The sequence below is a fragment of the Brienomyrus brachyistius genome, chromosome 1 (assembly GCF_023856365.1).
Source record: "Brienomyrus brachyistius isolate T26 chromosome 1, BBRACH_0.4, whole genome shotgun sequence".
NCBI classification, from domain to species: domain Eukaryota; kingdom Metazoa; phylum Chordata; class Actinopteri; order Osteoglossiformes; family Mormyridae; genus Brienomyrus; species Brienomyrus brachyistius.
Window position 1 is genome coordinate 33,380,382 of NC_064533.1, and position 25,347 is coordinate 33,405,728.

Here is a 25,347-nt window from a genome sequence, read left to right on the forward strand (position 1 = left end):
AAGACTTGGAGACAGTAACTTTTATCTCTTCCCAAATAGATTATTGCAATTTTCTGTATCTATGCTTACCACAAACGTTTTTTATCCTGGCTGCAGCTTGTTCAATTTCCTTTATGCTGCATTACATTGACTGCCTGTTAAATTCAGAACGGAGTTTAAAGTTTTATTATTTGTTTTTAAGGCAAGTATATATTACAGTTACACTCTGGGTCTTAGGTCAGCCAGTAAGAAATTACTGTTCATTCTTGAAGCACGTTTGAAATCTAACGGTGACCCTGCCTTTGCTCCTCCTAGGTTGTATGATGCCCTTTCATTGTATGTGAGATAGTCCCCAACCATCCATAGTTTTAAACCGTGTTTAAAAGCCTACTTTTATTCCCTTTGTTTCGGTTTCATTTAAATTTTATCTTGGCACAACATTAGTTGCTTTTAACTGTGCTATATAAATATAAACTGTTGCATAATAAGGTGTGGTTGTCTATCACTTATTTATCATTTCTTACTGGAACTTGGATGAAGCCTCAGGTTACGCTTTGAGTCAAACTGAAGCAGAAATGGACACCTCCAGCTTTCCCTCATTATTGTGAGTTGCATTCAATGTCTCCTTACAGGATTGACTGACTGAATGAAAGCACAGTCAGGTCAGAGACAGGTGCAGACTGTCCTGCAGAGAAAACATGGACCTAGCCCTGAATTATGTGTAAAATTTATCGTACTCCTCACACTCATGCTAGGTAGTTTTGGTTTCTCTCACTATGAGAGATGATGGTGGCTTCCTGTATGTTGCTTTCATTGATGGGGGTGTGCCATAACTTCCTCCTTCCGTCCACCTCACCTAACATGATAGAGCTCTGAGCGCCCCTGAATGCTGACATCTGGCAGCCGGCTGTGGGTGACCATGTGGCAGGGCTAGTGAAGACTTTATGTTTGCATTCCTCAAAATAGCTGATGCTCTCTAGCTCACGGTGTTTCTCACTAATATTCCGCCAGAATGATGAGGCAATGAAACGCAGATCCTGCAATGCGATTGGGCTGCTTTACCAAGAAGCTGGCGTTTGGGGGTGGGGGTGCGATAGAGTGGAAACCTGTGGTGAAAGAGTTAATTCACGGGGCCGGAAGGGGGGTCTGCACAGTGTCTGGATGTCCCTGCTCCATTTGGTCTCTAGGGGCCTTAGCTGCCCCTGTGAGATCACAGGTCCCCACCCCCAATCCCTGAGGTCACTCTCCCCATATCCCCACCGTTGATTACTCGCCCCCCCCTACACCCCACCCCAGCACCAGCAACCCGCAGCTGCACTTAATTTTAAACATGAGGGGAGATGGTCCCTCAGCAGGGAGAGCCCTGTTCTTACCTCACCTCCCTCTCCTGCTTGATATGGTGCCCCCAACTGATGTGGGCACCTTCTGTAAGGCAAGGCAGGAACGTTAGACCCACAAACATCTTGCAAACTAAGTGCTAACTTTTTTTTTTGTCTCATTCCTGTTGCCATTGCATTAAGTTATTATGCAGCAAGATAAAAATTCTGTGTAAGACTAAAGATATTAGCAGATGAGGCTTGTAAAATAAAAAATTAAATGGGTGTGTTTGCTCGCTCTTCCCATTCTAGGATGTGTGGCACTGGCTCAGAGAAGTCCCTGGTCCAATGTGCGAGGTCAATGGCTTGCCCGTTGCCCCCCGTGTTGGGGGGTGCAGTACCAGTCGCGGCGCCCCTTCTTTTGGAGGAAGAAGCCGAGCTCCCACAGCGTGGTACAGTCAGCAGAGGTGAAACCCCCCTACGCTGTCCCCAAGGTGAGGACAAGCAGCACACTCTCACACTCCCTGCCTACTTTTTCAAACTTTGCAGACGAATTTGCAGAGAGGGAAAATCACCCTAAAATTGAAGCAGCACTACATAGTGATAGTAAAAAAGGGCACTTTTGCCACTTGATCCTACTAGCATAACTCAAAAAGTATTTCAAGGATCTTTAAAATATTGTACATAACACTTGAACTTCTGAATGTGATAAGTCAAAAGTATTTGATGGATCTTATTGCTGTTTCACAGAAACATTATATATATATATCAAAGAGAAGGGCAGCGTCACACTTGATTTTGTTACCGCAGTAACTCAAAAAAGTAAACGTTTCTCAACTTTTGTATGCACATTGTATGGGACCGGACCTTTTCCCATTTTGAGATAAATCATATCAAAATTAAAGCAACACCGCTTAGTGGCAGTATAGGGAAGGAAGGGTGACCTCAGAAGTCATTTGACCGTGGAAACACAATAACTCAAAAAGTATTTTATGTTCATATTGTGAATTTGATCTTATTACCACTTCACAAAAAACACATGTATGAACATTTAAACCTGATTTCATCTCTGAGACTAATCCCCCCCAAAATTGAGGCAGCAATGCTAGGTGACAGCAAAGGAAGGAAAGGGTGGCTGCAGAATACTCTTGATCTTGTGAACGTAGTACAAGTATTCCTTGGATCTTTTTCAGATGTCTTTGGAACATTGTACAGGTCAGTGTTTCTCAAACTGTGCAGTGCCAAATAATTGGGAGGCTTATCGCAGGATTATTTGCCAAGTATCCTAAAAAAACAATTATATATTTTTTTCTATTGCAGTCAGTCAACATGTATCGGTAGCAGTATGTTATGCGGTGAAATTTATCACAGAGGAATTTAATAATATCACTTTTACACCTAGTAGCTCATTTAAGAACAGCCACAGCTGCAGATTTGGTGAACCTGTCTACCTTGAGACAAATCACACAAAGTTGGGTTTTCAATAAAGATTTTTGGAAAGGTAGGGAGAATGTGTAGGGTAGGCTTGTGTGGTATTACAATTTCTCCTGGCAAATTTTGTCGTTGGGGACCCCCTGTTTAATTTCAAAATATTGGAATAGAATTACTTTGAAAATATCATCAAAGGATAGTGTGGTGGGGGGTGGTGCCGGGATCATCTAGGGATACGTTGTTGAGGTTCCAGCAGCATCTAATTTATTTAGCAGATACTTTTGTCCAAATCAGCTTACCAGTGAGGCAGACAGTACATCACAGCAAACAGGTGACAAGGATCCAACTTAAGTACAATTTCAGATACCAATGACCATAAATACATTCATGATAGTTCTCTATATATAGTGTTCTTATACAGACACCAATGTTACTTTTCTCAGAATTCTTACAAAACAGTATGACGCAAATTACAGTAGAGTTCATCCTTTTTTTAAGGATCAGATTTACAAATGATGAAAAGACAGATTGAGGTGCCACTTTGTTTTTCATTGACTTGTCATTTCTGTGTTATGCTGTTTTTGTTGCACAAGTGCAACAAGAAAGCACAGGTGAAGTGTCATTGCATCACAGAGGAGTCAGAGTGTGGCGCTTTACCAAAGGGTTGTCGTTTGCTGCCAGGCCAGGCTCCAAGTCATACCCAGTGGGGCTAAGGACGCCGCAGCGAGTGGCGGCAACAGATCCCGAAATTGTCAAATTTGTCGATGCTCTGCCAGAAATCTCTGGAGTGGATCAGGCAGCTTTAAATCATGTCCCCTATCTGGGAAGAAGAAACACCAATGATCGGGATGCCATGAAAAACAGGCTCTTTCCCACCACACAGCTTTTGCAGAAGATGATGCAAACCTGCTATTGCTCTTGCAAACATAACATATCAGCCGTCAGTTTTTTACGTCTCCCAAATTACAGTGGCAGCTCAGCTGTAGACAGTACCTTCTGCAAGTACCCAGAACCTTCTTATGATCTAACTTTTTTGAAGTTTGTAACAATTATAATTTAAAGTCCTGAAATGTGAATCACAGGAAATGGAAATTGTGAATGAGGAGTATATGGAGAGGGGCGTTTATTGCATAAGTATCTTGACTTGTCAGCTCCTCTTTGATGTTCAGAGCACCTTTGGCATCGGTTGCAGAAGCAGGTCTCGGCTTGGTTCTTCTTTTGGCTGTTGCTCGTTGGAAATTTGCTTGGAACTTTTTCCCCCAATTTATTTATGGGCACCGATTCAAGTCTTGCTAAATAAGAATCAAGTTTGAATTTTGGATTTGGGTTTCAGGTTAGTTTTGACCTGAGGCCATCAAGGACAAACAGGTTTACATTCTTCAGGGTAACCATGGCGCCATGCTTTGGTCCAGATGAACGTTCAAAGCTCTGTATTAAGTCTGGTTTTTGGTTTTGCTTGTCCATGCTGAGGAGATGGTTTCCGGGATTTTCAAGGCTGTGCAGGAGTCTCATTTCATTCTTTTTTGTAAAATCTAGAACTGGAATGCTGGATTATAGTTGTTTTATTATTCGCTTTTTTTACTTCGGAATTAAATAAAATGATTCCATACGTCCATCTTCCATAACTCTTTATCCAGCACAGGCTTAGGGTGAGTCTGCAGCCTATCAATGGAAGCACTGGGTGCCCAGCAGGGGCCCCCTCTGTGAAATGCTAGTACTAGAAGTATTATTTTAGCATTTTCTGCAAAATTTCTGTACTGTGTAATTATTCACATTCAAATACTTGTGCAGTTCCAGATTTAGTTCAACCCTGACCTATCAGGCAGGTTCTTCATCTTGTTGGGTCTAAACTCATCATAATGGGTGAAACTCTCTGCAAAGGTTCTGGATTAGACCTGTCTCACCTCAGCAGCTTAGGCCATTCTTCTGCAGGATCACTCCTTGTTGTGGACACCGTGAGGTATTTTGAGTAATAGCTTGTACCTTTGGTATATGCATGCATACTCCCACCTCCCTAAGGAAACATAACCCATAGCTCTTTTCCTTCACATGTTGAACAGTTTCTTGGTTTGCAGGCATGTCATGATACCACCACCAGGGGAAAACACCCCACCCTTTTTTGCCTAATGGCATTAATGACTGAGTTTTTTGGATTTCATCCTGGTGACTTTGCTTCATTTAAAATTCACTCCCTGTCCAGGGACACTTACACTGGGCTGGGATTTATTCAAAGAAATAAGTATCTTGTCACAGTGTCACAAGTATAAGTGTCACAGTGGCAGAAATATATAATATATGCATTGTGGTGCACATATTGACTGTGTTACATCTATTGTTTTGTATTTGCGTTAATATGTCATTATATTTGAAGAGTTTATGAGAAAAAGCAGTTTTTGTAGCCTGACATGGCAGTTTCCCATAGTGTTGGGGCTGGATGGCATTACAGCGGGGCGAATCTTCTCAGCATTACAGGCACTTGGTGGGGTGGAAGGGGTGTCTGAGGTAGACTCGAGTATGGCTCAGGGTCCGCTCTGACTCCCCCCTACCCCACAGGCCCTCACCTATACTGTAAATGTCCCCATTGTCAGGCCGGACGAGCCTTCCTGTTCATGTACTCGCGTCCCCTTTCTCTCCCCCCACCAGCACATCGTGAGGCCAGACTACGTGACGACAGGCTCCGTACCAGACTGGGGAGACTACATTGAAATTAAAGATGATGATCAAATCGAGGGGCTGCGGAGGGCCTGTCAACTGGCACGACACGTCCTGCTGCTGGCTGGGGGCAGCTTACGGGTGCGTGGCTGCCATCTCCAAGTGGGTGTGTGTGTGTGTGTGTGTGTGTGTTTGAGTACATGCTTGCCTGTGCATGCACTCACGTCCATGCTTGCAGCTTTTGTTATTGGTTGGGCTGCCTGCACATGTGTGCCTTCCTGCCTGGTATCAGTTAACCTGCCTACAGTTGCGGACTGGCGTCGTGTACGGGTCTGTCTGTCTGACGCTGAGGATAAAGTGGCCCATCGCAATGGGCGCGTGCTGTGCTGCACTGGCCCTCTGTGGCCTGCCGCCATACTTCACCGTGATTTATTGAGTACAGATTTAGTGAGTGCAGAGTGTGCGCAGAAAACACCAAAGTTGGCCCCGGATCCAGAGATTCCTGCCTGCCATAGGAGCAACAAAGTTATTTTCAGCATCAAATGCGTCATTGTGTGAGAGTTCACCTGAACAGACCATGCCACGGACCTGCCTATACTGTGCCAGGTCTGCCTGGGGCCCTTGGTGACATTATTCACCACATCTTAATGGTCTCTCTCTCTCTCTCTCTCTCTCTCTCTCTCTCTCTCTCTCTATTTCTCTCTCTCTTGCAGGTCGGCATGACAACTGATGAAATTGACTTCATTGTTCATACAGAAGTGATCAGAAACAATGCCTATCCGTCTCCCTTGCATTATAGAGGATTTCCAAAATCAGTCTGCACCTCTGTGAACAATGTGGTATGTCACGGTATACCTGACAGGTATTCATAACGTTATTTATTTATTTATTCATTCATTCATTCATTCATTCACCCCCCTCCCCATTCTGCAACCTGGAACTCCCAGGCTGGGGGGTTTCCTTCTGCAAATACGATGGCACAGTTATGAGTGGAATATGTTTACTACGGTGTCTGGTGGTGAGATTGTGGGAGGAATGTTCCATTCAGACAGGGCAGACCCGCAGTTAATTTAAAATTCTGCTGTTAACACACTTAGATGGGCACAGAAAGTTAGTGCCCCCGACCTCACTAGTGAGAAAAATGAATATCGCAGAGTAATCAGCACAGTTTTGTGATGTGCCTTTGCATTCGACACAGATGTGTGGTTGTGTTCACATCATGCATGAACGTGGTTGAAGGAGAGTCTGCAAAGCTAGGCATCCCATGGAGTCTGCATGGTCAGAGTACGAGTTCAGTTTATCAGAAACTCTTGGGTATCTTGCTGCTGCTTAATGTTATTTTGATAAAAGGAATCTAATCTGTTTGCATCTGAATTGTATGAAAGAGCTGCATTTATTATGAAGTGATTCAGGATTTTCTGTGTGATTAGAGAATCAGAAATACCTCTGTTTGTTTCCTGCTCTCAGAGCAGGCCACCATTTTGGCCGCCCTTTATATTTTATTTGATTTCAGTGAATATACAAATCTGACGATAATCTCCTCGGTCTCAGAGGATGGTTAAAAAGGAATTTGTTCAGATTGCTGCTAATTCGAAGCTGCCTGCTGCATTCTGTGTTTGTATTCCGCACGGCTTCTCACGAGAACCTCCCTCTTTCTGTGTTTTACATGACCCCGGCGTTTCAGCCGGCCCCTTCAAGATGGAGATATCATCAACATCGACGTTACAGTGAGTATTTTCTCGTTCAGCGCGCACACAAACATACATGCACAGTTCATGTATTCCTGTCATTGTGGGGACTTTCCATTCATTTCTGTGGGCATAACCCACAGACTTTTGGCTATTTTTGTTTTGTTTTTTACAGTCACAATTTTTTAAGGAAATTGAGGTTTATATTGTGGGGACCTGAAAAAGTTCCCCATAATCTAAAAAGTAACAAGTTCTGCCATTTGGTCCCCACAGTATGGTGAATACATGCATGCGCGCGCACACACATACACACACACACACACACACACACTCTCGGGTATACCTATCCTTATGGGGACCGCTCATTCACTTCTATGGGAAAAATGCTAATGCTAACTATGACAACCTTAACCCCCACTCTGCCCTAACCATAACCATAAGTAACAAAGCAAAATACAAGAGCTTTTGCATTTTTAGTTTTTTCATAGCAGTCACTGATTTTTAATACAGTTTTATAAAAATCGGATATTTATCACGTTATGGGGACATTGTGTCCCCATAAGGATAGGTATACCTGCTCGCGCACACAGACACACACACACACACACACACACACACACAATGGCCCGTGTGGTATACCTGCACTATTCACACACGTGTCCATTGTGGGGGGGTTAGCTACCCAACCCCCATTCCTCCTTCCTCACTCCTTCCAAATCTGCTGCCATTGTGGCTGGGAACCCCCCCCCTCCCCTCCTTGGTGGCGCTGTGTCGCGGCAAAGGCCCAGGTAATGGCCTTCGACCGGCCCCTCGTTCCCTCCTTCCTTCCCTCACTTCAGATTGATCTTCCTCCTCCTGCCCATTATCTCCCCCATTACGGCCTCAATTATGGCCGTCGCGATTCCACACCGCGCTTCTCGGGATCTTTAAAGTCCTTGATGGCCGTGGCCCCCCTCTACGCCCTTCGCGCGTGACTCCCTGTGTCTGTGAAACTCTGCGAGGTGCTTTGTTGGAGTAAGCGTCAGGTTGTATGCCACAGAGGGACACGATGGACAACCAGTCCCTTTGGGACTCTCGCGTGGGCTGATTAATGCTAAATAAAGCACCCGTCCACGCAGCTCTCCCAGCGGGATGCTAATGTGCAGAGGGCACGTGCGGATCCTTACGTTCTTTTAGTCTTTGTAGTGCAGCACACCATCCTGAGTGCTCCGTTATCCTCCTTCACAGACAGAAGCTCACCCTGCAGGTTTGAGAATTTGCCGTGTATATACTGTTATAGTCAAGATTCAGCTGCAGCAATTTAATCCTTTAACTGCTTCCTGTCCCTGACGTAGCCCGACTCATGCTCTTGCTTCCTAGGAGGGGCTCATGATTCGCCGTGGATACGCTGTCATTGAAATGGTTTCCTTGGAGAAGGTTTCAGTATCCAACACTGTGCCCACGGTGCACGCAAGCTTTGACTTGCTATGTTCAGCTGAAAACAAGTTGCTTTGTTATAACATGTATGTAGTGCATGGATGTATCGCTCTATCATGCATTTTTCATTAATTCTGCTCATGATGTAAAACCCTTCAGTGCTGCTGTTTATGGAGAAGCTGTCATTGAACCCAGTCATTAATTTCATGTGTTTGGTTAAGATTGTCAGCCATTGTCTGTACTGCATTTAGAGCTGTATTAAAAGGTTTTTTATATCATTTTTTTTACTGATATTGCTTCCAGTGAATTGTTTTCTGGAGAAGCACCATGTCAGAAGTTTAGGAAAAAAAACTATCAAGTCGAAAAACAAACATCTGTGTTACTTTATTGGAGTTTCCATTCAAATTGACGTAACATTTATTTTAGTCGTTACTATTTATCTGCTCAGGGTAGCCTCATTGTGGTGAGATCGCCTTAGTCTTTTTGCATGTTCCCACTGCCTTTGCTAGGTGTACCTGGATGGTTACCATGGAGACACCTCGGAGACGTTCCTGGTGGGTGCGGTGGACGAGGGGGGGAGGCAGCTGGTCGAGGCAGCCCGGTGGTGCCGGGATGAGGCCATCGCCACCTGCAGGCCGGGTGCCCCTCTCTGCGTTATAGGCAACACCATCAGGTGGGGGTGACAGCCAGTTGACATTTAAACCTGATATACACGTTCGGCGCTTCCCAGCAGTGATGTCACTCACCTCACCTGGAGGAAATGTCTCCTTGATTACAGTTCAGGTGTCGGCAGTCTGAAAAATAAATTCCAGCCTTTGCTTTCACGATCTGGCCACGTCTCTCAAAGTGATCAGTGATTCCACGAGACTCTAATCAACCCTTAAAGGAAGTAGCATAACTGTTGGCTGGGTTTGTAAGATATTGGGTGTGAAAACAGGTATTAGTTTATTTTTTTACAGAGTGGAGAAAAGCACTGCACTGGAAATAATAGCCAGTGAAGGAGCCCCACACACTATAATTTCTCCCTTTTCGCCGCACTGTGTGTCAGGGTTACATTCAAGGATCACTGCATCTCTGCAAGTGACTTTGATAAGATTTTTTTCCTTCTCTCCCCTTTAACAAAGGACAACATAAAAATGTGGGAATCAATTTTTACCTCAGAAGCCGAGACGGCAAGCATCGAACCCACCCACCCGCTTGGCATGAAAGCGGAAAATGCGGATTGCGAGCGGACCGAACTTTAATGTACCTTTGTGTACGTGCATGCGAGGCAATTACCGCTGAAGCGCATTGATTTCTTTTCTGCAGCGATTGAAATTATAGGCTAGCTGCTCTGTGCGCGGGGGAATCTTGTCTGTCTCGGCTACGGGAAGGAAGTGTTGGATCCAACCCCTACTGGGAAACAAAAAGCAGTAATGAATCTCTCACTGTCTCCCTTGTCCGCCGGCATAATGGAGCTGAAATTTCAGTGCTGGCTGCGCTTTGCAAATGGAGAAGCTTGATAGACAGGAGTGCCTCATATTTGTGAACACCCGCAGTTTAATACACTCCACACTATCGCTGCTCTTGTTCTGTCTAACAATTTGCCCTGCAGTGTAAAGAAAATGGAAGGTACTGGATTACTTTATCATTCTTATTTTATTTTGTTTCCCTCAGACGTTCTTTTGGGCTCTATTAATGGTCATTCTCTCTTTTTTTTGATTCTCAGAAAGCTTGGCTTTTTCGCATTCAGTATGACGCCTGATTATTGTCGATCTCTCTGCTGCTGTCACTTTCCAATCGACTCAGACTTCCTTTACACTTATTTGTCTCCCTCCGCTCCCTATTTTTTATACTTTTTGGGTGACAACTTTTTTGTGTCCGTCACATGACCGTGTGACACTCTATGTATTTAGTTCCTGTTATTTTTTTATGATTTTAACGTGGCTATAAATGTCCTTTTTTTGTTCTTCATTGTTCTGCGGCCCCTACTTTGCCCTCCCCTTTTTGCGTCCGTTCCCCGCACCCTCCTCAGAAAGACCTATGAATGGAGGGAAAATTATCACAATTACTGCTATAATTGAGTCGTCTTTGTTGCGGGTGCAGCCTCGCTAGCCTTTTTCCATCAGGAAAAATGGCTTCATTATGTGTTTTTTTTTTAACCCCCACATTCCCTGTCACGGGGCTCCAGCGAGGGCCTTTGCTCGGCTTACTGTGGATCGTTAAGGTCACAGCAGGAACAATTATCCCAGCTATGGAAAGAGCATCCAGGCATTCTGTCTGCCCCATCGCCAAGCCTGACTGCACTGTCCAGCCTGGCTCCAGCTCACAAAGAACTCAAAAAAAACCTTCAATATCCCACAAACAGATGAGAGAGGGAGGAGGAGAGTGAGAGGAGAGAGGGAGCGGGAGTTGTACCAACATGACAATTTTCCATCATTAAAACTAATGACAGGCACGTAGCTGGGGGGGGGGATGGAGGGGATCCAGGGGGGCATGTAATAGAGGGAGAGAGCAGCAAGGTGTCAGCTGAGTGCTGACCCCCTCCTCATTTTATGGTCCCTTACCAAATAGACTAGCATCCCATTCAGGGTGTCCCAATCCCTGTGTCCCCTGATGGACTGGCATCCCATTCAGGGTGTCCCCTCTCTGTGTCCCTTGGTGGACTGACATCCCCGTTCAGGGCGTCCCCTTCCAGTGTCCCCTGATGGACTGGCATCCCTGTTCAGGGTGTCCTCTTCCCTGTCTCCCCTGATGGATTGGCATCCCCATTCAGGATGTCCCCTCCCTGTGTCTCGTGATGAACTGGCATCCCCGTTCAGGGCGTCTCCTCCCAGTGTCCCCTGGTGGACTGGCATCCCAGTTCAGGGAGTCCCCACTCTGTGTCCCCTGGTGGACTGGCATCCTGTTCAGGATGTCCCCTCCCTATGTCCCCTGATAAACTGGCATCCCCATTCAGGGCGTCCCCTCCCAGTGTCCCCTGATGGACTTGGCATCCCAGTTCAGGGTGTCCCCACTCTGTGTCCCCTGATGAACTGGCATCCCCGTTCAGGGTATCCCCTCCCTGTGTCCCCTGGTGGACTGGCATCCCAGTTCAGGGTATCCCCTCCCTGTGTCCCCTGATGGACTTGGCATCCCAGTTCAGGGTATCCCCTCCCTGTGTCCCCTGATGGACTTGGCATCCCAGTTCAGGGTATCCCCTCCCTGTGTCCCCTGATGGACTTGGCATCCCCGTTCAGGGTATCCCCTCCCTGTGTCTCCTGATGAACTGGCATCCCAGTTCAGGGTGTCCCCTGAGGGACTGGCATCCCATTCAGGGTGTCCCCTCCCTGTGTCTCCTGATGAACTGGCATCCCAGTTCAGGGTGTCCCCTGAGGGACTGGCATCCCATTCAGGGTGTCCCCTCCCTGTGTCCCCTGATGAACTGGCATCCCCGATCAGGGTATCCCCTCCCTGTGTCACGTGATGAACTGGCATCCCCGTTCAGGGTATCCCCTCCCTGTGTCACGTGATGGACTGGCATCGCCGTTCAGGGTGTCCTCTTCCCTGTCTCCCCTGATGGATTGGCATCCCCATTCAGGGTGTCCCCTCCCTGTGTCCCCTGATGGACTGGCATCCCAGTTCAGGGTGTCCCCTGAGGGACTGGCATCCCATTCAGGGTGTCCCCTCCCTGTGTCTCCTGATGAACTGGCATCCCCGATCAGGGCGTCCGCTCCCATTGTCCCCTGATGGACTGGCATCCCAGTTCAGGGTGTCCCCTGAGGGACTGGCATCCCATTCAGGGTGTCCCAATCCCTGTGTCCCCTGATGGACTGGCATCCCATTCAGGGTATCCCCTCTCTGTGTCCCTTGGTGGACTGACATCCCCGTTCAGGGCGTCCCCTCCCAGTGTCCCCTGATGGACTGGCATCCCTGTTCAGGGTGTCCCCTCCCTGTGTCTCCTGATGAACTGGCATCCCCGATCAGGGCGTCCGCTCCCAGTGTCCCCTGATGGACTGGCATCCCAGTTCAGGGTGTCCCCTGAGGGACTGGCATCCCATTCAGGGTGTCCCAATCCCTGTGTCCCCTGATGGACTGGCATCCCATTCAGGGTATCCCCTCTCTGTGTCCCTTGGTGGACTGACATCCCCATTCAGGGTGTCCCCTCCCTGTGTCTCCTGATGAACTGGCATCCCCGATCAGGGCGTCCCCTCCCAGTGTCCCCTGATGGACTGGCATCCCAGTTCAGGGTGTCCCCTGAGGGACTGGCATCCCGTTCAGGGTGTCCCCTCTCTGTGTCCCCTGATGGACTGGCATCCCAGTTCAGGGTGTCCCCTCTCTGTGTCCCCTGATGAAATGGCATCCCCGTTCAGGGTGTCCCCTCTCTGTGTCCCCTGATGGACTGGCATCCCAGTTCAGGGTGTCCCCACACTGTGTCCCCTGATGGACTGGCATCCCTGTTCAGGGTATCCCCTCCCTGTGTCACGTGATGAACTGGCATCCCCGTTCAGGGTATCCCCTCCCTGTGTCCCCTGATGAACTGGCATCCCTGTTCAGGGTGTCCTCTTCCCTGTCTCCCCTGATGGATTGGCATCCCCATTCATGGTGTCCCCTCCCTGTGTCACCTGAAGGACTGGCATCCCCGTTCCGGGTGACCCCACCCTGTGCCTTGTGCCTCCTGGGATAGGCTTCTGGCTCACCGTGACCAAGATGGACTGATGAAAGCAGAACATATTAAATCTGTCTACATTAATTTAATATTCAGTTTTGAAATAAAGTCAAGCATACATTATAATGCTTTGAAGGCCTTGCTCAGTTCCCTTGGTGCTGATAGTACACATTTACTGCCAGACTGGCACAGACAGAAAGTAGGGGGGGTGGAGACCCTCAATCTGCACCTAGTTCCCCCATTAGCCATGGAGACGTTAAGTGACGGGAGTTTATTGTGACACCTTTTTGGCGACACTACTCTCCCAGGTAATCGGGTCGTTTTGGGACCAATTTCTGGCAGGTGGTCTGCTTTCAGCTGCGTCCCCCACCCCCCACCCCCCCGCTGCTGCCTGCGGGAGGCGTGCTTGATTGTAACAGCTGCGCCTTACCCTGTTTACTCCAGCCAGGCCCTTTCCATGCTCGTGGGACGGCCTTTTCTGACAGGAGCTCAAAGCTCAGATTTGTAAGCCATGTTTCTGAATTTTTCTCTTTTTTCCCCCCCATCAATAAAACGGCACCCCCTCGTCTTTTGACAAGTTGCTGTATTTTTACTTATGTTCATGTTCTTGGGGGTCGATGTCAAATGTGGGCTTTGGGAATCGTACCAACAAGACGCTTAATACAGCATGATCTATAGATCATTTAATCTTTAAGTTATACCCGGTCATCCCATGCCAGGGGGTAATGATGGGAATTCCCATGATGCTCTCAGAGTGGTCTGCCCCATCATCCTCAAACACTGGGGTGCGGGAGCTAGCCTGCACGTGCTCATTACGGTTACCCCTGGAAGCAGCTGTATGACATTTCCTAATGACCCTGACCTGGGATATACAACTGTATAATAAAATCTATTCTGTTTTTCTGTTGGAAGAAAAACGCGTTGGAGAAATCTTATTTATTGAAATATTGCTTGTGATATTTTCAAGCGAGACGACAAATTGACAGAGTAGCTGTGATATGGAAGAGCGCTTTGCATCATTTCTTCCATTGCATATGGACTGACCATGGCGTCTCTTTATATTGCAGCCGGATAGCAGAATCCCACGGCTTCCGGGTTTGTCCGCACTTCATCGGCCACGGAATCGGATCCTACTTCCACGGTCACCCAGAAATTTGGCACCACGGTAAGGTGCTAACAGGATGACACGTGTTTTTATATTAATGTAGCAGATTACATTTTTGTTGATTTATGCAGTCGGTACTGCCTTCGTTGCTGTTATGCTGCTAGTTTGTTGTGTCCGCTCAAAGAGGCTTTCTGCCGGTCCTGCGGGTGTAGGCCGGCTTTCCCTCCTGGTAAACATCGCAGTATTTACAGTGTGCGCTCCCACCTGGAACTGAAAAGGCCAGCTTTCAGTTCAGGGCTTTCCTGTGTGATTGGCATAGGATTCAGGGCCCACGACAGGAAGCCCTTTGTGATTGGTGAGGGACTCAGGGGCCCTGAATGGAAGTGAGACAGGTTGCCTGCTGAAGAAGACCACCACCTGACCTGTGGATCCGGGGCTCCTCTCGCTTAGGTGGAGCTGGCCTATCTTGGCTACAAAATTCCTTTTATCTCCCTTTTTTTTTCCTGCGCAGATGGTTTCCCATTCAGCTGGGGAAAAAAATCAGAATTTCCGTAAGGAAGGAATTTCCAGCCATCAGATTAGACACTAAGAGTTAATATTAAGGTTTCCCTCCACTTTGAATTGGAAATGCTCCATTTAGACAGAGTTGATCAGCTGAGGACGGTGTTGTTTATGCTGAAAATTTCCCCATTGGCTATCCTGCGGAAAAAAATACCCCAGGAAGTATCCAGATCAGCCTGTAATTGTGCAGGAATGTTCTCAACATGAGAACTTCTAATGTATGTCCTGAATGCAGAATGTCTTTTGTTCAGGTTTATTTTTTTAACTTTTCCATCCATCCATTTTCCAACATGTTATACTGGTTAGTGTTCGTGGAGGGGCCTGGAGCCTACCCCAGGCAGCACAGGGTCACCAGGCAGGATTCTAGACCCTCACAGGGTACACACACTTGCTTCAGGCAATTTTGAGATGCAGGTTAGCCGAACGTTTGGTTTTGGATACCTGGGAGGAAACTTGAGTGCCTGGAGCAAAGCACCCACATCACAGGGAGAACATGCAAACGCCACACACACGGGGTTCAAATCCCAACCTGAAGGTGTGAGGCAACAGTGATACCCCCTGTGCTTCCCGTAAATGCTTTCGTAAAAAAAAATCTCCTAAATATTAAGTTCTTTTCTTTTCTCAACAGCGAACGACAACAACATGATTATGGAGGAGGGGATGGCTTTCACAGTAGGTTAGTAACAGGCCTTCAGGCTCTGATTTATCCGATTGCATAGTGAGCAGATCCTAAAAAAATGAACGGCATCTCTGCCATCTTCTGTAGTTTAATTCAGTGTGACATAGTCGTGTCAATGATGGAAAATGGCTGCCACTGTGGTGAGAGTACTCTTCTGATTGTGTGTTAGTTCGCTGCATCTGCCTGTAATTGCACATCAGATTTTATTTAGAATTCTGCTTGGCTCCTCAGTGTTAGAGTTGTAGCATTTGGACGAGCATCCCAGAAGCGATTGGAAATGACACCATAATGAAAGCGGAAAACAAAAATCGCAGCACATATGATGAAACATCGAAGTGTCAGATTTAGACTCTGCTGTAGGCTTTATAAGATCATCCTGAGTGCGGCCTTAAGGAATTCTAATAGTTTTTCTGTTTTTTCTTTGCTGTTTTAGTTTAGCACAGTGGTTAGGGCATTTTCCTGATTTGTAGAAAGGGCATTTACAAACAACAGGGGTGTTTGGTAGTAAAGTGTGATTACCTGTTTAAGATCATTATAAAACATTTGCCGGGTTCAAAAAAGTTAGATTGCAGTAAAAAGCCAGTTAGGGCTGTTGGTGCTGGAGCTGAGTTAATGTGTTTTTAAATGGCCACACTTAGGGGTGATTTGTTCAATCCAAATACTTCTGTAAGACCAATCAATTTGTGGCAGTTCTCAGTATTTATTTAGAGTGATTCTCGACCATGCAGCATTATCTGCTGTTTTCTGTTGTGTCCCTGGGTCTTCACTGTGCAATCAGCTCTTACGTGTGATGCTTTGTGTTTCTCTGTTTTGGATTGTTCCGGGGGGTGGGGGGGACAACCCAGAGCCCATCTTGATGGAAGGACTTCCCGAGTTTAAAATCCTAAAGGATAAATGGACTGCAATTTCTGTCGATGACAAAAGGTAGGCAGTTTTTTTTTTCTCCAGTGTCAGCAAATCTTCAAATGTCCTGACTCAGCCTGAACTGTGACGCTTTTCTCTTTCTGCCGTCCCTACCGTCCGAGCCGTTATTGCACCTCAGCCGACACCGATTGCCTGACATTTCACGCCCATTTACGTGGTACGAGGTCAGCTGCACCAAACTGCATTATTACTCAGGAAACCATAAACTTCTGTGAGGTCAAAACATCTTATTTAATCATGAGAACTGGTGGTTTTGTCTTAATGAACAAAGCTGGGACAGTGAACACTGCCCAGCTTGAAAGTAAACAAACTGACTAAAAAAAACAGCAAGAGAAGCCAATTCCTTGTGGCCGCTGTGGAAAACCTTTGTCCTAAGATGTGTTTTGGAGCATCTTCAACCATAAAACAGCTAAAATCCATCCACCTCCCTGAGCAACAGTTGATTGTTCCAGCCCCTGTCGATTTTTGATTATGCGGTGAAGAATGAAGTCTTCCTTTGGCCACGGAGCTGGCAGACAGTCCTCCATTTTTTTTTAGATATCTAATTAAAGGTTTCATTTCATTCCGGCTGAAGATTCTGTTTTTGCAGACGCTGGTTTAAGTAGCTGCCATGTTCAAAGCTGTTTTGGAGTCCCGCTGTGTAAACTACGGCGTGTCTCAGTGAATAGCAGACATCAGCGGTGCTGTGTCCACCAGCAGGGTCAAAATAAGGAGGCCAGTACATGGTGAGGTGCTCGCTGTTTAGCCAGAAGGAATGCATGCTGTTAGAAACATAAATGGCTATCAGTTAGATTTAGCTTTGTTAGTGGTGGAGTCTTTAAAAAGTTAGCACAAAGCTTCTCAGGAGTCTTGAGAGATTATTATTATTGCTATTATTATTATTATTATTTATTGGAGATATCTGGGATAAATAATTTCCCAAGTTCTAGGTGTGGACTTGCTTGCTAAGCCATTTGTGCTGTAATATTTGAAAACCTTCTTTGAGATCAAATAGTTCTGACTAGCTTGTGTCACCAGTTACATCACTCAGTCACTGACATTTCCTGACATTTCATTCTGGAACCTTCTGCAAGTGTGTGGCAGTACAGAATACTGCTGTAGTGTAGCTTCTGGGAAGGTCAGTTCTTGATACATATTTTTTCCCCCAAGGTCTCTGCAAAGCAATTCTTGGTTTCCAGTGAATCGCAGTTTGGCTTAGCAGCTACAGAGCATTTTACATTAGTGGTGTGACACCTAAGTGGCCTGTCCCTGCAGTACCGTCCTTTCCCTCTCTTCCTCCTCTGCCTCCATTGCACAGGGAAAGTCATTGCAGGTGTTAAAACGGAGGTACAATGTAACCCCCCCTCCCACCACTGCCTTCTAACTATCAGTGTTATCCTGAGACCTCTCAGCACTGACTTGATGCCCAGTTTGCTGTGGTTTTGATTTTTCAGGTCGGCCCAGTTCGAGCACACGGTTGTGATCACGGCAAACGGCGTGGAAGTTCTGACGATGCTGCCGCATGAGCGCTGAGTGAAAGCGGGCAGGAGCGGCATCGGTGAACTTGGTGCGGCGTGTTTGCATTAAAAAAATGCCGTTATATAAATAAAAAACTAGCGTTGATTTTAAAACCATTTTTCTGCAGTTTTCTCGTTTTGTTCGTTGAAATTTAATTGAAAAACTACTCAGTGGTGTCCTGAGCCTGGAGGCACTGGAGTTTAAACCCCGAATGAATCCGAACAAGCCCCGAATGATTTATCTGTGTTTTAACAGCCATGCTCTCAGTTTGGGAACCGGGGCTAAGCCGGACGCCGTTACGAGGCTGGCAGCGATCCTAATACTACTTTATTCATGTTGAATTTAAAAATCAGACGTTAAGACGTAAGGACACCATACTCGTATCGCAGTGAAGCTGTAAATATTTAAAATGTTCATCGACTGGCTTATTAAACCAAATACGTCACTGAACAATAAATTGTACTTTACAAGAACAACGAAACATTTTTATGTGTAAAAGCATTTTTTCGGAGGAGGACTTAGATATATTAGTAAAAATATTTTTGCATAAACTGAAATATGTAGTTCTCATTTCCAGATGACAAATCACCGTTGTCACAGTGATATTTCAAAGAATAATACAGGCCTACTGTTTGTCTATTATATCGAAGGTAACAAAATTTGTTTTTATTATTTTTGTCAACAGCTTAATATAGGACTATAAAATTTGTTTAAAATCTCTTGAAATTTGATCATTTAAAAGAGGTAAGTAGCCTAATATTTATTTTTTCTTTTGATCTGTGAAATACCGAATGCACCGAAATCCGCTTTTACGGGTTTACAGTACGAAAGAAAAATGGGTATTACACATCATGTTAACGTTAGAATTTTCTAACCACGTCCAAAAGTTGTTCTGCGTCTTTGAGTTCAATTATGCAATTAGAGTGGTAATCACAATGACGGAATTTAAATGCCTTTAATTTGTTATTCATGTGGAGAGTTTGAACAACCGGTGGAAAGGACAAGTGGTTCAGTATTTATTTCATCCAGGCGAAATGCGAAAGCGATGCGAGGAATCAACTGAGAATTCCTGGACCTGCATGGCGGTACCATCATTTGGACAAGGGACTAAGACAAGATTTAGTGGTTTGTTCATTGTTGATTTTTTCAATAGCAGCAATAATATTTGTCATTAATATTTATTAACGAATTGGTTATTTAATTATTTGTGCTTTTTCCAAACGAAATGCAATTACATTTTCAACATAGTACGCACCTCAATTGCTTATAATTGATTATTATCTATTGCAGATTGTATTTTATGCTTTTTATGTTATGACGTTATGACCGATTTATTATATTAAAATGTTTCACCCACTGCTGCGTTAAGGGGACTATCCACGTTGAAATTGATGTAGTTATATTACTAACTTATGTGAAGGTTCTTGTAGTATCGTCTCCTTCAACAAGCTGCGTTTATTTTGTTGTTTACACATATTTTGGATAACCTGTTGTTGTTCTTGACCAGATTGTAGAATTTCTCTCCAGTATTATCGAAAGGATGCGATTCTGTAGGCTCTGTTTTATGGCATGATTTATTTACTGAAATTATGAAAACACTACTAGATTGGCGATCCATAGGTCTGTCCCATTCACCATAAAAATATTTCTCTTTAAATCATAGAATTATAATTGTTATTTACTAATGGCAAATTACGTGATGTTAATTAAATAATCTGCTTAATAACAACAAATACTGTTACACATATGAGATATATTGATATACATCTTATCTCTATTACATATAACAAAATAGTTATTTTCAGAAGGCGTCTTTCACGTAGACCTTTTTTTCATTTGTCGAGTGAGACGGCACAATCGTTGGCTAATGCAATATATAACATGCTTGTATGTACGTCAAACAAAGACCTTTCCAGTTTCTAGAACGCAGAAAACCAGCTACGCTGTTATCTCCAATGGCTGAGACTTCGAAAGACATAAAGCACGTGACACCACGTTTTTAATTTAAACTGCGCTTTAAATGATTAAATCAGCGCTCTATTTTTTTATTTTTTTTTTGCTACTATTGACTGTGCCTGAACTGAAAGTTTAAACCCTGGTACGCACCCACTGGCTGCTGAAAGGTAAACGATGACCACATGTTGCTGGGAGTGTTAAATACGTGGCTAATTATGCGTATGAAAATTAAACATCAGTGTTATGCTAATATCACTGGCTTCAGCTGTGAATCAGCGCACTTGAGACTACATTTAATCATATGAATTGGTAAGTAATATCTGCATCTGCACGTATTAACTCTCTCAAATCAAGAAACGGTTAGCATTTGTTGTTATCTAATCTGCGGGCATTTTAAAACTGCACATTAATGGAGGTTATAATTTTTCTCCATTTGCAAGTATTATTGTTTTGTTGATCTACGCCTGTGTGTGTGTGTGCGTATATATATATATATATATATATATATATATATATATATATATATATATAATCTGACTACATTGTATCCCGTGTATCTGTGTTTGTTTAGTTGTTTGTTATTGTCCAGTAGTAATAATAACCCCATCACATTAAATACAGAAGACTTCTAGCACCGGATTTGTCAATGCTTTCAAAAACTGTAATATGTCTGGTGATTAAATTGTTAATTATAATTCCGATTATCAAATTGTCTGTGTCAGAAGTCTGTGGAGTCAATTTCACTACATCTCAACCGCAACAAGTTCTGTATGTCCGAGAGAGTATGACGGCTGTATGCAGATGCATAACGTTTTCCCACAGGTATGCCTTAGGATTTAAGATAATTCCTACTGGCCTGCTGCCATCTCTTTGTAACACATATCCAGTGCATTTCATTATTGAAATATCAGACTTGGCTCTCACCTACGACGCGTTTCTTGAGTTTCTCAGGTTCTCCGGACCCAACCCAGTATCGCCAATCGGAGCCACTCTTGGAGTGAGTGGGCCAATCAGCGCAAGCTTTTGATGAATATTCATAAGTACCCAGTTCAAACCTTTGAGGCGAGTTTCTGTAGATTCACAGCATCATGCTTAGACTTTTCTCGGAGACAAACTGAATTTTCTTATGAATGGATAGTGAAAAAATCAGATCACCTTATATTTGGACCCATCCTTTACTGAGATCATAGAGGAAAATAAAAAGGAAAGGAGGGGATCAACTTGAAGAGATGACAATGACCACAGTGCCAGAAGGTCTTAATAGCCCTGTCTCAGGAAAGACCGTTTTTATGGAATTTGGGCCGTCAAGTCAGCAAATGTCGCCGTCCTCTTTATCTCATGGACACTACTCCATGCACTGTTTACATTCTGCCGGACATTCTCAACACGAAAACTCGTACAGCACAGCCTCACCTTTCCCTAGATCTCTGGGTTATCCTTATGTTAATTCAGTTGGGAGTCATTCTTCAAGCCCTTATATCAGTACCGTACAGTCCTATCAACACAACACGGCATTAACGCAGACACGTTTAGACGACACAGGTAAGAACAGAATTATTTTAGTATTTTTGACGGAACTCAGGTGATGGAAATATATAGTTTTGTTCGACCCACCCAACACGCGTTGTATTGTCCAGACGCTCGCGTATTACTGCTGGTAATTATTTATTGCGTAATGCTACAGACAATGTATGCAATTAGGGGTAATTATACCTAAAATACAGCGTGCAGAACTTACACACTAATGTTCTTCGGTTTGAAGCAACATCTACTGAGATGTTTCCTGAAATGCTTCTGCTTTCCTTTTAACACCAGGACCAGATGCAGAAAAAAACACAGTGGTGGAAGGAGGTGAGGTACGGTTCAATGGAAAAGGGAAAAAGATCCGCAAACCCAGAACTATATATTCCAGTTTACAGCTACAAGCTCTGAACAGACGATTTCAACAGACACAATACTTAGCATTGCCAGAGAGAGCGGAACTCGCAGCTTCGTTGGGACTGACGCAAACGCAGGTAAGTGAAATTTCGATTAATATTCATAATTCAAAATAAAATATTAATTTGCGGGCCATATCCATTTTATTATCTATTTGCGTCAAATTTGTTTTTGTCAAGGAGCAGTCGGTTTCGTTAAAAAAGTTTCACAAATGGGTCCGAATTTTTTTGCTTTTTATAATATTTGTATGTTCGGATATTGAAGCCTTTGCATTTTTTAAATTCTATTAAAACATTTAAATTAAATTCTCATTCTTTTATTTGAATATCAATTTCTGCATAAGTAATATGTGGCATGCAATTTTTTGAACATCAACAGTGCATGTCTTTATCGCCGTTATAAATAAATAAGATTAAACTGAAAACTGTTTGCTGTTAACAAATGTCTGTTGAGTAAATAAATATTTGAATTTGCAACGCATTTTAATTTTTTTCTGAAACTTTGGTGTTAATTACAAATCATATATGTTATGTTGCATTCGCAAGTCTTTGCTCCTGTTTGCATACTGACACCGGTTTATTTTTGCAGGTAAAAATTTGGTTTCAAAACAAACGATCGAAGTTCAAGAAGTTAATGAAACAAGGCGGGGGTACCATTGACACAAACTCCCTAGCCAATGGCCGAGGACTCTCCACCGGTTCTCCATCCATGACACCAGTATGGAATGCTTCGTCTACTATGAAAACGACGGCGGCCACCCCGACTTCTTACATTCCTGGTTACACATGGTATCCTACTGCTCAAGACACTATGCAGCAGCCGCAGCTGATGTGATCACGAACCGTGAACACCACCCCGCCCCCCGCGGAGCCGTGGATTGTCCAAATCAGGGGAGCTCGGGCCGACAGCGGCCCTGCACCCTGGGCCGTCGGAAGCCAAACACAGATGTAATGCGGAGCTTGTTTCCAGTGGTGACTGATTATTGTTTAAGCTTAATAACGCAGACAGTAAAGTCAGAGAACGGACTGAAGAAATCTTGCCAATGGAACTGTCCATGAAAAACATTAATAAGTTGTAGTGAAACACTTACATTAAAGCTGCTGTTTTCTGACCTTAGATAAACATTACATTTCAGGCCTACCTAAACAGTGAAGGCGCAGTTTAACCAGGGAAAATAATCGTTTTGGTACATGGTTTTCAACGAAAACTTAAAGTAAAACAATAGGCCTAGATTAATTAAAGGTGTTGATCAGCTGGTCTGTGTCATTAGTAAACCTGGAAATATCTGGAATAATACAAAGCCAACGCTTCGGTATTACTCACAATTCCGGATTCTGTTAAATTCGATGACTTACGAATTTCTCAGCCTTCTTGAACGCAAAGGCGAACATTAACAGGAATATACATCCATTGGTTGTTGGTAAAATCTGTCTCTGTTTTTGTCTGTAGATATTTTAAATTATTTTAAATGAAATGCCTTGAGTCTTTGTATGTTTGTATTATTTATAATAAAGCGTGAATGTGTTGCTGAGTTGAAACAGTCGCTGGCGCCTCCACCCATCTCTTTTTAATACGGCACTGATGCACGTACCAGTCAAGCTGTCGTCCGCTGACCATAACGTTTTACAGTCATCTTTTTTTAGTTTTAAATAACGATCGTATTGTTCGCCTTGCAGGGTTTTTTTCCCACATAAACATCAGTAAGGCGGACATGGAATACTATTGCGACCTGTGGCATATTTTGAGCTAGTTGTGTATATAGCATACATTACCGACTTTTATTACTTTTTAAAAATGCCCGTGGCTGTATATTTCTTGCTTAGTAAAATGGAGTTTGACCTTTGGGTCTACAACAAGCGTTTTGCGCCGGATACCGCAAAGTTTAGTTTTATAATGATTAGATTAATTTATTGTTTTCTAATATTGATTACTTTATGCATAGTGTGTAATGTTTGAAAACAGTGAGATTATTTTGTAAGTGCGCTACCAAAACTTAATAAGAAGTCTACATCGTAAATTGATTTGAACATCTATTTCGTCAGTATTACTGTTATTACTATTATATGGGATTATTATTATTACATTAAATATTTGAACAATAAAATATAGACCTTAAATACAACTAATGTAATTTATACGTTGTTTAATTAAGGATAATTAACAGCAGAATAAATCCCAGTATTCTGGAATTTTGTTTACAAAGCTAATGGTGATTCTGCACCCCCTATTTAGTTTTACACAATGAAACATATCAATATTTTAAAACATAGTGTAAATGATAATTTATTATTTGTATCTCTGTTTCGTAATATGGTTCTTATCCGCTGTCCTGGTATGAGCAACCTCTAAATCCATTCAGTCAGCTTTGCCTTTACTTAAGCTTACATCGAATTGTATAACACCGTAATTCCTACAACAGTCAAATTGCAGGTTTCTTTTCAATTTCATTTAGCCGCTATAAACTCGTTTCTCTTGTGGTTTCGACAAGCTCTGTCGCTGAATGCTGGAGAGCACTAGTGTGTATTAAGCGAATAATTGGACGATAAGCAGGTGCTGCAAAGAAAGACAGCGGTTTGTCTAGTGGGAGTAAAAATGCAGATCCGTATAAGTGAAAAGTTCAAAGGCGCTCTTGTTAACTGTGCTCCTCTCCAAACATACTGTGGGACCGAATCAGATGAGACACGCGTTAACTCAATTAGTGCTTAATAAAAGCAATTAGTTGAGACGATTCCATGTCTCATAAACGCTTAAATGCGCGTGTGTTTACATGTGAGGGTATGGTAATACTAAAGAATAGGCCTATATTTATTCATTTTCATCTTAGGAAAATTAGTAGTATGTAAAGTTCAGTTATATACAGAGAGAATTTGGCCTGTGATTTTCAAAAAGAACAAAGGCAAATTATATAGATGCCCTAGCACTTATGGTTGGCGGCTTACAATTTCTTAAAAAAAAGCATCATTCAGTGTGGTCGGTTGTATCTGTTTAAAAGACAAAATAATCCATATATTTTACCTGGCTTCAAAACGAATTCGTGGTGGCTACGCGATTAAAACTGTCCATTAAAACTCAAGCATCTCTCGTCTGTATGTTTCTCGAATATCTTTTGCTGTTAATGCATACACGTCTGGCGATTTGTAGTTCTGACCCGTTTTGACACATCCTGTGTGGTCAGCGAACATTTTCATTCATCAGAACCGGAAACGCAACATCATGTTCTCCAAAAAACAGTTTTCAATCACTGTGGCCGCAAATTACCCTCAGGCACCATGTTTGGACAACATATTTTTATTTTCTACTTCTTTAAAATAATCTTTTATCCTATTAAAACAAAACAAAAATGTGTCGTATGCATCGACTAACTTTGTTAGCAAAATAATTCTATGAATGTATTTTATGAAAGAACAGATCGAAAACCAACTGTATATTATGTCTATCGTTTAATGTAATTAGAACATACAATAATAATGCCGACAAAATGTTAAATAAATACAATTTAATTGATCGCTTATTTTGTGGCTATGTTGTGTATTTTCTTAGTGCTAACAGTAGTCCTGTAATATGAGTTAAACAAATTT

The 25,347-nt window shown here is 43.6% G+C and overlaps 2 protein-coding genes across 6 annotated transcripts in view; both read left to right on the top strand.

Moving 5' to 3' along the window:
- metap1d (methionyl aminopeptidase type 1D (mitochondrial)) overlaps window positions 1–17,991 on the top strand; it is a 34,621-nt gene extending 16,630 nt beyond the window's left edge. For 4 of the 5 annotated variants that reach the window (XM_049026202.1, XM_049026226.1, XM_049026210.1 and 1 more), the window contains 9 exons: window positions 1,608–1,789; window positions 5,370–5,519; window positions 6,092–6,240; window positions 7,063–7,105; window positions 8,992–9,155; window positions 14,177–14,274; window positions 15,404–15,451; window positions 16,300–16,378; window positions 17,812–17,991. In XM_049026202.1, the coding sequence (XP_048882159.1) occupies window positions 1,608–1,789; window positions 5,370–5,519; window positions 6,092–6,240; window positions 7,063–7,105; window positions 8,992–9,155; window positions 14,177–14,274; window positions 15,404–15,451; window positions 16,300–16,378; window positions 17,812–17,890 (992 nt within the window). In that variant the 3' untranslated portion in view covers window positions 17,891–17,991. Of the gene's footprint in view, window positions 1–1,607; window positions 1,790–5,369; window positions 5,520–6,091; window positions 6,241–7,062; window positions 7,106–8,425; window positions 8,569–8,991; window positions 9,156–14,176; window positions 14,275–15,403; window positions 15,452–16,299; window positions 16,379–17,811 lie in introns of those variants that run through there. The other variant, XR_007399801.1, reaches the window with a different exon arrangement.
- Window positions 17,992–20,360: 2,369 nt separating this feature from the next.
- On the top strand, window positions 20,361–23,312 carry dlx1a (distal-less homeobox 1a). The gene is made up of 3 exons (XM_049026269.1): window positions 20,361–21,373; window positions 21,647–21,846; window positions 22,358–23,312. Exons 1-3 carry the CDS (start codon window positions 21,061–21,063, stop codon window positions 22,601–22,603), a joined length of 759 nt encoding a protein of 252 aa, XP_048882226.1. The 5' UTR covers window positions 20,361–21,060; the 3' UTR covers window positions 22,604–23,312.
- Window positions 23,313–25,347: the final 2,035 nt, after the last annotated feature.